Source organism: Ornithodoros turicata, chromosome 1 (genome assembly GCF_037126465.1).
Source record: "Ornithodoros turicata isolate Travis chromosome 1, ASM3712646v1, whole genome shotgun sequence".
Lineage (NCBI taxonomy): Eukaryota > Metazoa > Arthropoda > Arachnida > Ixodida > Argasidae > Ornithodoros > Ornithodoros turicata.
This window is the reverse complement of record NC_088201.1, coordinates 156,964,620-156,981,148: the sequence shown is the minus strand read 5'-3', so window position 1 is coordinate 156,981,148 and position 16,529 is coordinate 156,964,620. Positions and strand designations below refer to the sequence as shown.

Sequence of the window (16,529 nt, the reverse complement as noted above, 5' to 3'; positions counted from 1 at the left end):
GCATGCGGATGCGAGTGGTGCGAACTGCATCTTCCTCGTTCATTTTCGGCAGGCTGCTTTATGTGCAACAAGACGGAGCGATCAAGTGGTGAACTGCCGTGTTACGATAGTGTGTATCGACGGTTTCGGCACATTAGAACAACACGCTGCGGAGCAGCCCGTTTTCCCATATGCCATCGTCCAACGTATCTAACAGCAGCTACACGACTTAATTAGGACGTTAAGTTTGTACACACCATGCGACACTTAAAAATAACACCGCGGGCGCATAAACGGGCCCTGTAAGCAAACGTCAACAACCCGCACTGCCATAAATCCGTGCGAACAGGTCGCGTTCTAAGAATTCGACACTTGCGGTTTTGGGACCGATTAGTTGCCGAACCCTAATGAGGAAACGATATGCAGGTGACAGGGTGAGCCACCTTGGTGTGAAACAAAAAAAGAAAAAAAGAGGAGAACTCCGCGCAGGATTTCCATCGGATATCCGCGTATGGACCTGTGGGGATGTCCACAATAGTATGCCCAGCGGCTGTGTTGCGGACGTCCAATTTTGCACGCGGACGTGTGGACCTAAAACGGACGTTCGTCGGACGTTGGTGTTATTGGGGAAAGCAGCACTCAGCATGCAGATAGAAAGAGCACGACACTGGACATGCAACACTAGACCATACATTTAGATTGGTGGTTCTGTAGACTCATCAAGCGTTCTAAATTACCATCAGACCGTCAAACAACTAGACGTCCTGACCAATCCATTGCGTCTGATGTTCTGATCCACCGCAACTTAGTGTCAGATGGGGCAAGACGCGACATATTTTGTTCGACGACGCCTGTCTCATAGACACGTTGTTCCATGCGTTTGAAACTTCACTCATAGGCGGCTCTGCATATCCGCCTTATTGCACATGAGCTTTGTCGGGATTGATGTATCCGTTGAAGAGAAAAAAAATGGTTACTTCTGCCTGGAATACATCTGCTTATTCTGTCAATGTAAGTTCACACCCTATTTCTTTATTCATTCATCTAGATATATGCAAAATATGCGCCCTCTTCGTTATCCGGTGTTGAACAGAAAAATTAATGCATCTGATGATATGCACTAGGCAATACGCGACAACTTAATGCAAGTTAAATGTAATGTAATTTAGAAACGCGTAAGTATTAGAACTATTAGAACTTATTAGAACTTATTAGAACTATTAGGTGACTTTATGCTTGTTCTCCACAGATTTCTTTGTTGCATATTGCTTAGGATTTTCCAACAAATTTTCCTGTTCCCTAGGGTATTTCCAGCAAAGCAGAAGCGCACGGAAAAGCGAGCTACCAGCGACACAACAGACAGGCCGTGGCTTGTTTCCAAAGGACGGTGGACCATAATAGCACCGGGTTCTGTGTGGTTTTCTTGCACATCGTGTGGGCACTGGGCTTAAGGGGGTTGTGTTGGGGCCTGTAGGCTATGCCTTATCTGCTTGGATTGCAAAAACTAATTTGTATAGTTCATTGCAACGGCGTGTCTCCTCTTGCCCTGAGGGTGGGAGCAAGATGAGAGAATCTGCATTTTTTAAATTTCTTGTTGTGTGCTTATTTTAGGTCAGACGCTCTAGACCCCTGTGAATGTGCCAATGGCAAGTTTTCCTTTTTTTTTACACGAAAAATAAACAGTTCATACTGAATTGCAAATTTCTGGCTCATCTTGGCCCACCTTACCCTACAGGCTGTCCATGTGGCATCCAGTACCGAATTACACGCTCAAAATATAAATCACACCAAACTGTCGTTATCAAATGAATCGAACGCCAATTCCCATGTTTGCATAGGAACATGTGCACATCAACGAAACATGCAAGAAGATGCATGTGGAGTTTAAAGTTGACTAACATGAAAGAGCGCGTAGAGGACGCGTGACATGTTAATAAAAGCAATATATTATTCGCATTAGTGCAAATCGTACCTTTATTCCTGAGACTTCGAATCTTTGGACGTGTTCAGATTCCAGGAAATCTACTCTTTTCCGTGTCTTTGAGAACACCGTCTTCAAACTTTCGAATTCCGCTTCGTGTTTTCCGACGAGTTTTTTTTTTCCTTCTTTTTTATACGTCGCAAACCAAATATTGGAAGAGTTCCTTATGCAATCTACGCAGAACCATAGATCGAAGGAAAAAGAAATATGACCGTTGATTATGCTATATCGCTTTGTGTTTTCATTCCGTGTTGGCGCCGCAAGCAACAGTGGGCATGGGCTACGTATGCGAAACCTTAAAATAAGGCTGGTATTGTTGTATAGACATGGAGAGGCGGAGAGAGGGCAGCAGAAAGCAGTGGTGGTCAGGGGGATTGTTTGCGTCCTGCGCCGACTTCAGGGCCAGCTGTGCCAACATTCGACTGGAAAGCCTGCCTGAAAGTCAAGGACGAACGTAAGACGGCACAGCAGGTGGTGGCATTCGAACCCGTCATGTTCCAGTCTTCAGCACGAACTTGGGTACTATCCACGAGCAGACGCCGTTGGTATCCACTTAGGCGCGCCGTTGGTATTTGTTGCTCTGTAAATGAACTGGAAATCTAATAAGAGTGCATATTGGTAATTCATCACTGCGTGGGTGGTTGCATATTCAGTTCTTTATTGTTCAAGTGCTGCCTCGTCTGTCTACCATTTAGATGTCGTTTTGGTGCAGTGTAGCTCAGTGCGTGTATGTTGACATTATAATGCTGTACGTAACGACCCTCTTACAGTTTCTGTCCTTCATGTGAAATCTCTGGCCTTTCAAGCAATCTTATTACGACAAAAAAGAGCCGTATAGTGACCTATAAGCATCGGCATACTCTATTGTGTGTAATGGTAAACATCTCACTAGAGCAACCTCTGATATTTAATTCCATTTTGTCCATTTTATTCTCGTATGCAGGTGCTCTGTACATTGATTGACATGTCATATCTTTTTTCTCCTTTTTTTGTGTGTATACCCTGAAACCAATCGATATTTTTCGGGGAACCAGCACAGTCATGGAAGTACCTAATAGTCTGTGTTACGTCGCAACTACACCCGAAGAAAATGATTGCCTTCTGGTACTCCGTTACCTTCCTCGCATGTGTTGACTTCGGTAAGTAGCAAGTGTTTCTAAAGCGTTTTGCTTTGTACCACACTAACCATTACGTACGGGTGAGAACTTTGAGTTCTAGATAGATTACATAGATGTGGATTAACCTAGTGCAGGTGTCAAACACTCTATCGACGCCATGCAGAAGATCGCTGTTCGAGAAAATGTTTCCTGTCGTTTGTCCCGTCTTTCTACTTTCTTTTTGACACAGGCCTATGATTATTTATTATATATCAAAATTGACACAAAAAGGCACACTCCTTCAATCAGAAGCGATAATTGTAACGTTCGCGGCAATGATTGACCTGCAGCGTACTATGCAGTGAAATTTGTTTTCTTCCGTGTTAGCTCTGCGAAGCAACTATGATGGGCGTATAGACTTGGACAGACGGAGAAAAAAGAGCAGGAATCAGTGGGGGACAGAGGGGTTAGTATGCGTCCTGGGCCGACTTCAGTGGTAATTGTGCCGACATTAGTCTGGAAAGTCTGCTGGAAAACACAGGGAAAAAAACACTAGACAGCACAGCGGGTGCGGGGATTCGAACCGTGTTCAAACACAACAATATACATTATTCCCAGCCCTGTGAGTATATGTGATAATTAAATAAATGGATAAATTGATGTGACAAATAAATAAATGAAATTGGAAAAAAATGGAATGAACCCGGGCACCTCCCAGTCTCGGTGTGACGTGATCAACATGCTAACCGCTGAGCCACGCGAGCTGGTGGGGCGGTATAGCGAATGGTTTATTGCTTTTGGTGGTGGTGGTGGCGGTGGGGGTGAAGGGGCTCGCCGTTGTCGGCCTCACGGAAGAGGTGGGGAACGCCATGACTGACGCCCTGGTGGAATGCGCGTCCTGGGCCGACTGCTAAGGGAACTGTGCCCACATATTGCTATTTGTTTATTTCTGCTGAGAATTGCCACAACAATGGAAGAGCCAATAGAAAACTGCCTCTTACGTGTAACTACACGTGTATACCAAAATAGCTGAGTAGTCGACGTCGATCACCACAACACTCCATTATCTCTGAGTTCAACCGTATCATCGCAGTCTTATCATGGCATTAACTACGTGTGTCTTTGTTGCGGACTGTGCAATTAAACATAGAAAGACAAACACAACAGAAGCCTCACAACGCCATAACGACACTGACACACACAAGACATATTGACGGCCCTCATCAGAGATGGTTGATAGAATGTAAACCTCACATCGAATATCATTGAAGTATGTGAAACGCGAAGTACGGACATTGATTTTACGCAGGCTGTACGTCCAATTTCAATATGCGAACTGCAATACGAGAATGCAACGCACATTTAACACTCATATACCGGCAGTGGAACGGCTCGCGTTATGACAGGAATGATACCGCCAACGTAAAATTAGTAATGTTATTTGTGCGCAAGTCTTATTTCAGGATTTCACATGCAAAGCGTACTCGCGGAAATTGCATTGATTCATCACATGTAAAACAACACCATTCTTGACACGTTCTTTTCAATGACGTCAATGATCAGCTGTCATCAGATAAAAGTTCTGTAGGCTACGACTGCAGGCTACGGCCTATAACTACATCTTGCTTGCAACAAGCTTGTCCAAAATCCCCACCCTGTGGTTTATCTCTTCTCAAATCTCCAGGTGTTGCAAGATCATTTATTTTTAGTAATAAACACGTGCAGAATATGGTATTTCTTTAAATACAATAGTGGATCAACATTTCCGAGGACAACCAAGGAAATGCGGGGAGCAGAAAAATACTGGCAGGCGATTCTAGAGAACCGTGTCGCAAGCCGAACATCGACATTGACATGTAATTTGCGAATCGTCTGTACATGTCCTGACGTGCTTCCCAAATCGCCACTATTTCTTCGACTCCGTTATAAATTATTCAACAGTGTTATAAATTCCGCCACAAACACAGGGAGAGAATTCCCACCCCGAAGCTTCTCTACGAAACGTCATCTACCGAGGCGAAGCTCTTCGCCACGCTGACCACGTTCAACCACGTAGCAGGACAACGTCTGGAGCGTCGGCTCTGTTCACGGACAGTAAGGCAGCGGTGGAGGTTCTAACAAATTATTGTAACAGAGCAATCCGCCGGCTTGACACCATGAGATTCAAAACGAACAACCGACTTCTATCCTTGGATCGTAGCCTGTGTTCGGGATGGGTACCCGGGATGGGAAGCAGAAGATTTCGTGACGTATCACGTGCTCCGGCACGTCACCAGTGACGTCCAACGGCACAGCTCAAACATGCGTAAGCGGCGCGTAAGCCGAGCAGAAAAAAGCAAAATAAAAAGGCCCTGAGTAGTTTCTACGTCACGCGGGGCTCGTGCGTCTCATCCGCGACTGTTTTCTCCGACTTTCTTTTGAAAATTTTATTGCCCAGTGACACTACGCCGCAGAGCGAAAATATTGTGCATGGTGACTCCTTGCGAACAGCTTCACAAGTGAAGCAGGGTTTCGAGTCAGGTTAAATGTCACTTCCATGCTCCTTTAAGGCTCAAATTTTGCATCTTCTCCTCGGCTACCGCGACGCGTCGATGCCTACTGAAGCTGCGGTGCACAAAGCTTTCTCTGGCCACTCTGCTCGGCCTCGTACGGCATCCCATATAGCGCAGTGTTACGAAAGGTGTTTTGACGCTCCTCAGCGACACAGGTCCAATGAGGTCGTTGCTCTTCGAGGACTTCGCACGTGAGAGCAACAATTATACTGTCCGTATCTCCATAGATTAACTGCACTGGACAGATTAAGCAAGAAAAGATCCAGTCACAGATAAAGCTGTACATGCGGACTTTGGATATGACTAGTAATGCAAAGCCCACGTAGGGGATGCGTGCATTTCATGCGACGCTGTTTTGATCTCGTGCATGATGTACTTGCCACTAAGAATGTTAAAATGCTGAGAGTCGCGGGAACTAGCTTTTCAGAGCGTGCTTTCTTTATTGTAGCCTAGAGCATACCCCTTCACACGTCTCACATTTTGTATCGATTTACCAAACGTGCTCTTCGACATGATTTTCTACAGATGTCGCTCGAATTTCATGGCCGCTAAATCGATCTCGCTACACCTCAATGAATCGACCCACTCAAAAGCAGCTGTCGGGAGATGTAAGGTCATTGCATACGGGTACAAACTCTTCACGTCGAGGTACTGGATAAAAGTATTTTCTTGCTGGGGGCCGTAATCGTCGCACCCTCCTTGTGATTAGCCCTACAGTATCTGTGGAAGCTGTTACAAATGCCTTCCCCAATTCCGCTGTCGATCGTTTCGTACACCTCATGATTGCTCACGAGTTCGAATTGGACTTTTGTGGGCTTCCGAGCGCTTCTCCACGCGTAACTGGCGAGGTACACGGTACGTAGGATATCCATCTTATCCGTCTCTAGTGCAGTCTTTCTGAAATACAGCACGACACGGCAGAGCTCACATGGGGTCGAACGTGACGTTGAGATGCGTGTAACCGCCAAGGTACTTACATTCGAACAGTTCGAAAAATGCCAGAGCGTGGTGATAGGTCTCATCCATGATCTCTTGGTCGTTCAGGTCCCTTTTGAAAGCTTCCTTTGACGGTAGCGCGGGCAAATTGTACCTTTCTAAACTGTCGACGAAGTTGTACGGATAAATGTCTTTCCTGAGGAGCCGGTGGGAACGATCACCAAATATTTGACGGGTACAATGAAACACGCTCTGCCACCGCTGGCGAGCAGCGCCAGCGTGATGCTGCGCTGGAAGGCGCCAGCATCACGTTTTTCAAGTGGAACCTCATCGCTTTAATGTCCACCCCGTAATTGTACGTTTTCTTATCGTTGGGGGCCGATATCCACCTAAAATCATCGTTATTTAGCAGGAAAATGACACGAATTTCTACAGCATGCACCACCAGGCGCGGCTCTCGGAACTGGTCGGTATTGATCTGGCTGACCAGGATAAAGTATTTCCCACCCTTCGTCGCTTCGAAGCGCTGTTTCGGACCGTGAGACGTGATTGTCGTAGTCGTTTCTTAAAGCTACATCGTCCTCCACGAACCGGACAAAGCCCCGACCGTTCACGGAACGGTCTCTTGAGCCCGGAGCGTGGAATGAAGCACGACGTCCAAAATACTCCTGTAGGCGTACATCTCGTTGGAGCTGACGAGCTTGATGTTCGCATTGAACACAAGAAGGTTCGAAGATGATCACGTCACTCGCCAGACAAAGCGATGGCCTTTGCGCACGTTTCTTTTTTTTTTTCTATTTCGTTGACGTCATGGCTGGAGCGGGGCGGATGTGTGACCCTCACGAAGAACCACAGGTATCTGCTGGGAAACGGGGAGGATGCGTTGCAGTTTGTGTTCAAAGGAACATAGCCCGTGAATTAAAGCAACCTGTTATACTATAAAACTGCGTCACATTTTACTACATGTATACACAGGACACTTCAAATCCTAGTTTAAAAAACGCGAAAAATATTTTTGCCCAATTTTTTGTACCACCTAGTGGTTGCCTTACTGGTTTCGTGGTATACATAGACCAAGTTTTGCATTTTATAAATTGAGATGGATATGTTCTATGTCTTGGAGGTGACATCATTATAAATATGTTAGGGCACTCAGAGTTTTTCCCAGATAATTAGTTTCCCACGTTGTTACAATCCCATGCCGTGGGAAAAATTATAATGACCGAACAGATGTAACGCACGGATTTCCACTCTTATTGATCCAACAGTTACAAGGTGTGAAGAATCACAATTAATGGCTGGTGCTGTTGTTGTGGACGCCAGCGACCACTTACCAGTATTTGCTTTCATAGGCATGCTGCCTCGAAAGTTTGAAAAAAAAAATAAAAAGCTACTACTTTCAAAATTTAAACACTATTTCAGTTGAGAGATTTCGAACGGAGATACAGCAAGAACGAAGAACTACCAGTGCTGGCAACCCTGTAGTTGCTGATTTTGTAAAACTACACGCAGAGGCGGTGGCTGCTGGGCACGACATGTTCTTTCAGTGGATTCCAGGACTCTGCGGCATACCTGGGCATTATGCGGCTGATGCTGCGGCGCGCAGAGCACATCACTGATATATTTCACCAATTCCGACGCTAGGGCCATATTGACTGCTTTCTGTCTGCAACTGGATGAGGCACAGTGGCTCTCTGGCGGGGCTCACACCTCGCTGCTACACCGCGTTGACCCAGAGCTTGCCTCTACTTTCCCGACATCGTTCCCTAGGCGTTTGCGTCACTTTACCACCGGCTCCGCCTCAACGTGCCCTACAGCCGACGTGTTCTTCACAAGCTTGGAAAGGCGGATTCACCCAACTGTGGCACCCGTGGGACTGTCGAGGACACATCTTATTATGGTGTCCACGGTATCAACAGCACAAACAATATCTACAAGCATCCTTAGCTCGGCTGGATGGCAGACCATTTGATGTCGTTAAGGTTCTGGGTGATTGCACACCCGACCATCAGTTTCACACCATACAGGCGTTTGTGCGATTTTGCGCAGACTCCAAGTTGGTGGACACAGTATGACTGACAGTATGTGTGCACAATGTGTGTGGATAGTGTATGTGAGTGACCGACCCAGAGCCTTTGTCACTCATTGGATTTATTGTAGATAGTCATTTGTGTTTTCTTAAGTGATCTGGACTAGCCGGCTCTCAACTGAAATATAGCAAACAAATTGATCATTTATCTACGAAGTAAATAAGGCAAACGTTGGTTTTCACATCTTCATAAAACAGTATACTACAGTTTATCATAGATATTTTCCGCTGGTAGAATATACATTGGCTGGCAAAGCGCGGAAACATTGGATGACCAAAAAATTAATCCGCATGATTCGTCACAAACGGAAATTATATCAAGTATTTCTAACGGCAAGGGTTAAAAGGAGCTTCAAATATTTAACCAGTAGAGGAATAATCTGAATTCAGTTCTGCGCAAAGCAAAAGCAGGGTACTAGAGCTGGCTTTTTCGTGATTTATTATCTACAAAGCGTCACGCAGTATGGAAAAATATGAATAGCACAACTGGTACCGGCAGAGCGAAAACAACTACAACTTTATTACGGAATGATGACTGGGGAGTTTCATCGCCGGGGGCGATACTCTACCCCATAGCTGGTGGTGATGCGGGGAATGAAATAATGAGCCCCTTCACAATATGGATCGAAGTCCATATGGATCACAATATGGATCGAAGTATGGACAGAGGTGAAGGGAGCGTTGAGGGCAGAGCGTTGGCGTGCTGGATACGGCCAGGGACCGGAGGGGGATTTTGTGAGAGAGGGGGCGGAAGTCGAGCTCGGTGAGGGATCCGGAGACTACTGTTCGGGAACGCCGGTAGTGTGGGTAACAGAGAAGAATGTCAACAGCACTGCAATGGCTGCAGGGGGAGAGGCAACTTGTCTCAAGCGGTAGAGCCACTGTGCTGTGAAGGCTACATCGAGGCGCATTCGATGAACAAATATGGCATCATGACGAGATATATGTGTAGGCATACGGAAAGCCAGCGCTTGATCAACTCTGCTCGGCATAGCATGGCGGGGGGGATGCCAGCGGTCTGTTGGCCAGAGGTGTCACGAGGCGTCGAAGTACGGACCGACGATCTCCTCTCAGCAGTGCAATACGCGTCCGCCTCCGAGACGAAAGAGCTCCTTCAGTGGCGCTGTCAGCCTGTTCATTGCCGTCGACACCGCAATGGGCTGGAACCCATTGGAGAAAGAGCAGTGCCCTGCTTGGTAGACAAGTTTGTAAGCCATTAACACATCCATAACCAAAGGTGCGAGGACCCTCGGATACCAGAATTTTTAATTGCTTGCAGCGCAGATGTTGAGTCAGTGAATACCACCCAATCCTGTGGGGAAAAGTGAACAATGTGTTGCAGAAAGAAAAGCATGGCATAGAGTTCCGCAGCTATTGTGAGGTTTGATGCCAGAGGCGACGTCCGTTAACTACGCCTTCGGCTCGGATGACGAATGCCGACGCGGACTCGCCATTTCGAGATGCGCCATCGGTGTATGCGGCGGCAGAGGTAGAAAACATCGCGTCTACGAGAGCATAAAATCGGCTCGAAGGACTTGAGGGGGAACCTAATCTCTGCGGTCCTGAAGGTCCAGAAGGCGTGCGAAGGTGGATGGCACAGGCAGCGCAGGGGCGTTCGTCCGCGTGACGTCCTTAGGTATGAAGCCAGTGAGAGCCTGGAACGTCCCCTGCGCGACGCGATTGAAATCACTTTCAGGACGATATCGAATTTTCCTGAGGAGTGGGTGGCGGGGAATGTGCGCGCGCAAACGTAGGAAGTGTCGAGCAGTTGCCCGCTCACGGACGTCCACCGGGAGTTCCCCAGCTTCAGCTAAGACATGCCGTGTTTCAGCCACTCTTGGAACTCCAGGGCAGCGACGAAGGTTTCGGGCGAACAGAGTCCAAAGGGTATTTAAATATGTTGTAGAAACCCTGTGCAAGAGTGGAAGGCTGTAAAGCACAGTTGCCCTCACCAAAGCCGCGTGAACGGCTAGAAGGGAGCGTTGATCACAGCCCCAGCCCAAGCCAGAAAGATGCTGAATTGCAGGAAGCCATCGCTGCACTTTCGTTTCAAGGCGCGTAATTAGGCGAGCCCAGCGCAGGTTCGAGTCCCGGACTACATCAAGGAAGCGATGGGAATGCACAGGCTCGAACTTATTTGCACCCACCCAAAGAGGGAATTTAATCATAGCCTTATGGGTGAAAGGGTGCTCGACACACTTTTCGGGTGAAAGGTCCATTCCAAGTCGCGAAAGGTAGAGATGGACATATGGATAGGCTTGTTGCAAACGACGCTGGATGGCTAGTCGTGACTTGCTACTCTCCAAAGTCCAACGTCATCGACATACACGGAAAGTGCTACTTTGCGAGGAACTATCGATTTTAGTCGCGTCCTGCCGGTACGACATTAAAGAGTGTAGGACTGAGCATGCTTCCTTGGCCTACGCCTTGATGAACAGGGACGGTATCATATGCGGTAACAGATATGACAACATATAGGCGAGATGATATCATATACGCGCTTAATGTGCAGGAAGTCCGATACAACGAGGCGCCGATGAGCAAGAGCCTCTTGGACTGTACAGACTATGTCGGGAAGTGGATCCATGGAGCTTCGGTGGCGACGAAATCCAGCCATTTCTTGAGTGAACGCACATTGTTTTTCGAGCCACCCGTCGAAGCGACGCAAAATCATTCGCTCCATCTCTTTTCCCATACAGCTTGTCAGGCTCACAGGGCGAAGGAGGTTAGGACAGTTGTTTGTCTGGTTTCAGGATAGGAACAACTAATGTCTCCTTCCAGGTAGATGGTACGGATCCCTGTCGCAATGACGTATTAGAAACACAAAGAAGAGCTTGGAGTGACCGCTCGTCAAGGGTTCGCAGTGCGGCGTTGGTGATTCTTTTGGGTCCTGGGGACGGTCGCACATTCACAAATGTCAACGCAGTCTTCAGCTCGATTAAAGTAAAGTCGCGGTCCAAAACCTCCGGTGGACGGTGCGAGTCTTGGTGAACTGCTGTTGTCAAGGTCTGGGCAAAAGTGTTGTGTATCGCAGACGTTGGGGAAGCCGCCGCTGTGGTTAGGACGACGGAGAAATCTGTTGCTAACGTGGTTTCATCTACACCCTTAGCGATAGTCAATGCGATGATTCTTTTGTGGTGGCGTATCCTTCAGAGCTCGAATTTGCCTCCAGACCTTTGTGGCCGGGCCAAACGGTGAAAGGTGTTGACAAAACTTACGCAAACGCTTCCGGTCCTCTTTCTTAAGTTCTCGTGTTACCTCAGCTTTTATCCGGCCACAATGTGAGGAAGCTGCCCAGTTCGGCGAGGCGTTCTCTCTGCTCGGCGACGTTATGCTCTAAGGTGGATAACTGCTGAAGAATAACTGACGGGACCTGTTGGCCTTTAAACAGGACCACCGCGTACTGCATGGCGCAATGAATGCCTTGCGAGAGGGCCTCTGGGGACATACCGTTGTGCACAGATATGCGGAGGGCGGAACGAAAGAGTCTCCAGTTCGTGAAAGAGATCAGTCAAGTAGTGGGTGACACAGGCAGTCTATCGTGCGAAATATAGAGGGGAAAGTGGTCACTACCTCGCGTGTCGACATCGGTAGCGCACGACAAGTGGCGAACTATGCCTGCTGAACACCACGAAAGATCAAGGACATCGAGTGACGTTGATGATCGCACGTAAGTTGGATGTCGGTTGTGAAGTAAGCACATATGAGGAGTCTCCACTGCTTCCAACAACCTCCTTCCCCGTCCGTCCGTTCTACGGCTTCCGCAGGCCGTAAGAAGAGCATTGAAGTCACCCAGTACGAGAGCAGGGGATTCCAGTGAATTGAATAAGCGTTCGAGGTCAGTCCACGGAACCTGTACAGCACGACGTAGATAGATGCTGACGACTGTTAACAGCATGTGCCCAAGGCGGATCTTGCAGGTGACATAATCATAAGGGCGATTACAAACTGTCCCTATGGGTGCAGCCACGAAGTCAATACGAACGTATACCGCTGTTCTGCTCTCAGAGGATTGATGAGATCGATATATTGTATAACCATTAACGGGATGCGCAGCATTCTTGCCATGGTCGCACACAGCTATGAAAGGGAACTTGTATTGATAGAGATGAGATTTAAAATGAGGGAGCTTGTTACGTAGGGTGCGAGGATTCCACTTCATCACGATGGCCTTTCTATACAATTCCATCATGCGGAGGTAAAGAGAATGCCTCTAATGGCAGAAGCGCTTGAACCTTGGGCACTTGCGACGCGGCCGGAAATGCAGAGACAATTGCCTTGACTGCCGTGAGCACCGAAGAGAAGAGTGTCAGAAAAGGGACAGCTTCGGTGGTTGACGGTGGTAACTGTCTTCTCATGCCTGATGAATCTGTTACTTCGGTGTAAGTGCGTGTAATCTGCCTTGATGCACCAGGATGTGTCGGGTGGCTGGTTCTGATGGGCTTCGTCGCGGTGTTGCCCTGCAACCTTCGTTCGCATTGTCCAGACCGAGGTGGGAGTGTAGGAAAACCGTGTTCATTCGTACGAGGCGCGACGGTGGCATTACTGCCCTTGGGACAGTAATGCCAGACAGAAGGAAGTCGTAATATTCAGTCTTGATGTCTTTTCATGGCGGCGGTCTAAAGAGGACGATGCAGAATGGCCGGCTTTAGAGTTACCACAATTTGGCTCTCTCTTATTGTTGCAGTGTGATCGGCGGTTAGGTCCAGCGCATATGCCACACCTAGCAGCGCCCCTGCCTTTTCGAGCAGTACGGTAAAAACGTTGACAGTTATAGCACTGCATGGAGCCTTCTATGTATTCGTGAACGATTAAGGTTTGAAATCCGAGGGCAATTTGGTGTGGAAGAGGGATTGTGGGTTGAAAAGTTAGGATGACGCTGCTTAACGGGTGAACACATCTCTGCCATCTTCTGTCATAGGGTGCCGAACCTGTCGCCTTGCAGATATAACCCCGGCGTCATTCAAGTAGAGCAAGAGATCGTCATTGGAGTACTCTGTAGGTACATCATAAATCCTGCCCGTAGTTCTGGCGTACGATTGGGGTGCTGAAGGTAACACAGGGATTTCCGCTAAACACTGAGCTGACAACAGTTTGCGGGCAGCCGCTTCAAACTAGGCGGAGACGAAGAGAGAACCATCTCGATGGAAACGGTGGTCCGTAACCTGTTGTTGGGCTAGCAGCGTATTTCGCTGGCGACAACATTAGGGTTGACCTTCCAGAAGGAGTAGTCACTAGTTGCTGGTCGAAACAGTACGGAAATACCACCGGCTTGGTTCTTCCTGTTGGTCCAGTCGTGAACGGGTCATGAAGAAAAGTGGCAGTGTTGGCATTGTTCATCTCATCTGTCTGCTGGGGAGTTGCCGGTACCGAAGTGTCCATGGTGTTATCGGGAACATTCACGTCTTGTGGATTGTCGGCGTCACCCGAGGAAGGGCTCTCAACCCGTTGTCGTTTGGCAGGGCTGGCGGGGACCTGTTGACCGGTAGGAAGTATCATACAGACGTTGGACCTCCCGAGGTCCGTGAATTCCTCCTTTCAAAGAGCCGGTGGCTCCAAAAAAGCCTAAGCCTGTAAATTTGGACTATATTCCGGAGCAACGGAAAAGCAGCCAGAGCGAAAGAACGTATAGCGTGTATAGAAAATGACCAGGTGTCTGGTAAAGATCTTGCTGACGCTTTTAATAATTACCTTACAAATGTAAGAGACACATCAACGTAGTTACGACACATTACAACCTAATTTAAATGCCTCGTCACTTTTCTTTTCCGCAAATAGTAGAGGTAGTGATTGTGATTGTGATTTTTTTGGCGCAAAGGCGACGAAGGCCATAGAGCGCCAAAAACAGTGGGTATGCGAAGAAGTGAATATGAGAGTAAAATTAAAGTAAAAGTAAAATAATGACGTTAAAAAAACAAACCATTGCGCATCATAAAAAACTAAAACTGAAATACCAAGAAGTACGAATTTTACAACTTACCAGTGAGGTCAGTATCCTGGAGGAAGTTAAAAACAGTATCAAATTGAACGAGCGGCTCATCACCCAGTAAGAGGGCTGGGTGAAAAGGTGTGAAGTGCTTGTAAAACATGCTAAAATAACGTTGACGTTGACTTTTAATGAGAGGACATGAGATGATGACATGAACAACAGAGAGCTGCTCACCACAGTGTGTGCATTGAGGAGGCTTCCCTCCTGGAAATAAAAACCCATGAGTAACATAAGTGTGCACTATTCTCAGTCTGCATCGCAGGGTCTCATGCATTCTGTTTCTCAGAGGATACCCGTGACTTTCAATGTACCTTTCTGTAAGGTGGAGCTTATTGTTTTCCTATGTATTCCAAAACTCCTGCAACGCGGAGTTTATACATTTTCGCAGGGCTCGAATCATGTCCTGAGCAGGAATATCAAACGGTGTGACGTCGCTGTCCATGGCTTTGGTTGATGCACTGTCGGCATACTCGTTTCCCGGTATCCCGACATGGCTGTGTACCCAGCAAAATATCAACCTGTATTTTTTGTTTGTGATTTCTGATGCAAGATACCGTGCCCTGTGGACAAGGGAGTTTTTTTGTCTTATGTGGGCTGCATATTGCCTGCATAGCACCAAGAGAGTCTGTATAAACGAGTGATGATATGATGTTGTGCTGCAAAATGTAATTCAGTGCAACAATTATTCCGTAGACCTCGGTAATAAAAATGGTCATGTACTGGTTCAAACGAATTGCCCTGGTGCATCTCTCAATCACCATGGCACATGATACACCTGTGTTGATTTTGGACCCATCTGTATAGAATACTGTGTGCTCTCTCAAACTTTCTCTTAAATGTTCAAACTCCTGTTGTAAAACGATCATGTTGGTATCATTTTTGTGGTATCTTACTAAGAAACTGTTAGACCTTGTGGGTGAGGTCCATCAAGGTTAACGTCTAGTGAGATACGCATAGAAAGAGGAGGAACAAGTGAAGGCTTGTTCAAGAGCAGCCGCTGAAAACGTGTGTCCCCAACACTCGAACGAGCAGCGTGCTGTGAGTAACTTCTCACCCTGAACGCATAAAGGATAGAAAGATAGGCTCGTCGTCTTTTCAATGACCACTTGCTGCTTTCAACATACAGGGTGTCCCAGAAAACGTGTCATTGAATTATAATAAAAAAACTACGCCACCTAGAATCACGCGGTCAACAGAATTTGTTCTTATTAGGTTTTTGCCACCTCCTAATGTGAATGTCATGTACTCCAAGTTTAATTATGTAAATATTTGCGAACTTAACTCTGTAATTTGCCAAGTAAAGGTCACTTTTTTACCCCACCAATATGAAGAGCGTGCCGAGTTCACTCAAATTCATGATAATTCGCAGTGATATTCACAAGCTATCCCATCGGAAAAAATAGCCGAATAACATGCTTTTCGGAGCACCGAACTATAGCGCGCGATGACTTTTTGAGCGAAATCGCTCTCAGTGCGACGAAAAGAGGTTCCGAAGCCAGCCCACAGAGTGATAGTAGAAAAAGTAACAGTTCCTAAAATTGGGAGAGGGAAAGCATTATCTCAGCGAAAGTCGGACGTGATAAGCCGTTCCTGTTTTATCTCTTTCTGCGATGTCGGGGAGGGCTGGGTTTCCAACCTCCTTTCGTCGGACTGACAAAGATTGCGCTGAAAAATTCACCGCGCGCTATGCTGCGCAACCTCCGTAGAGCATGATGTTCGGCTATTTTTTCCGATTGGATAGCTCCTGAATATCCTTGTCAATTATCATTAATTTGACTAAATTAGACAGGCTCTTCACATTGGTGGGGTAAAAAAGTGACCTTTACTAGGCAAATTTGCGACTTATGCTCGCAAGAATTTACTTAATTAAACTTACGTTACACGACAGTCACATGAGGAGGTGGCA

General features: G+C 47.1%; 1 protein-coding gene across 1 annotated transcript in view; it reads left to right on the top strand.

Annotated features, from left to right (window-relative positions):
• The first annotated feature begins 3,034 nt into the window (after positions 1 to 3,034).
• The window catches only part of LOC135388133 (uncharacterized), a 55,111-nt gene continuing 41,616 nt past the window's right edge, over positions 3,035 to 16,529 (top strand). The window contains exon 1 of the mRNA XM_064617486.1: positions 3,035 to 3,099. Coding sequence (XP_064473556.1) covers positions 3,051 to 3,099 — 49 coding nt within the window. The 5' untranslated portion in view covers positions 3,035 to 3,050. The remainder of the gene's footprint in view (positions 3,100 to 16,529) is intronic.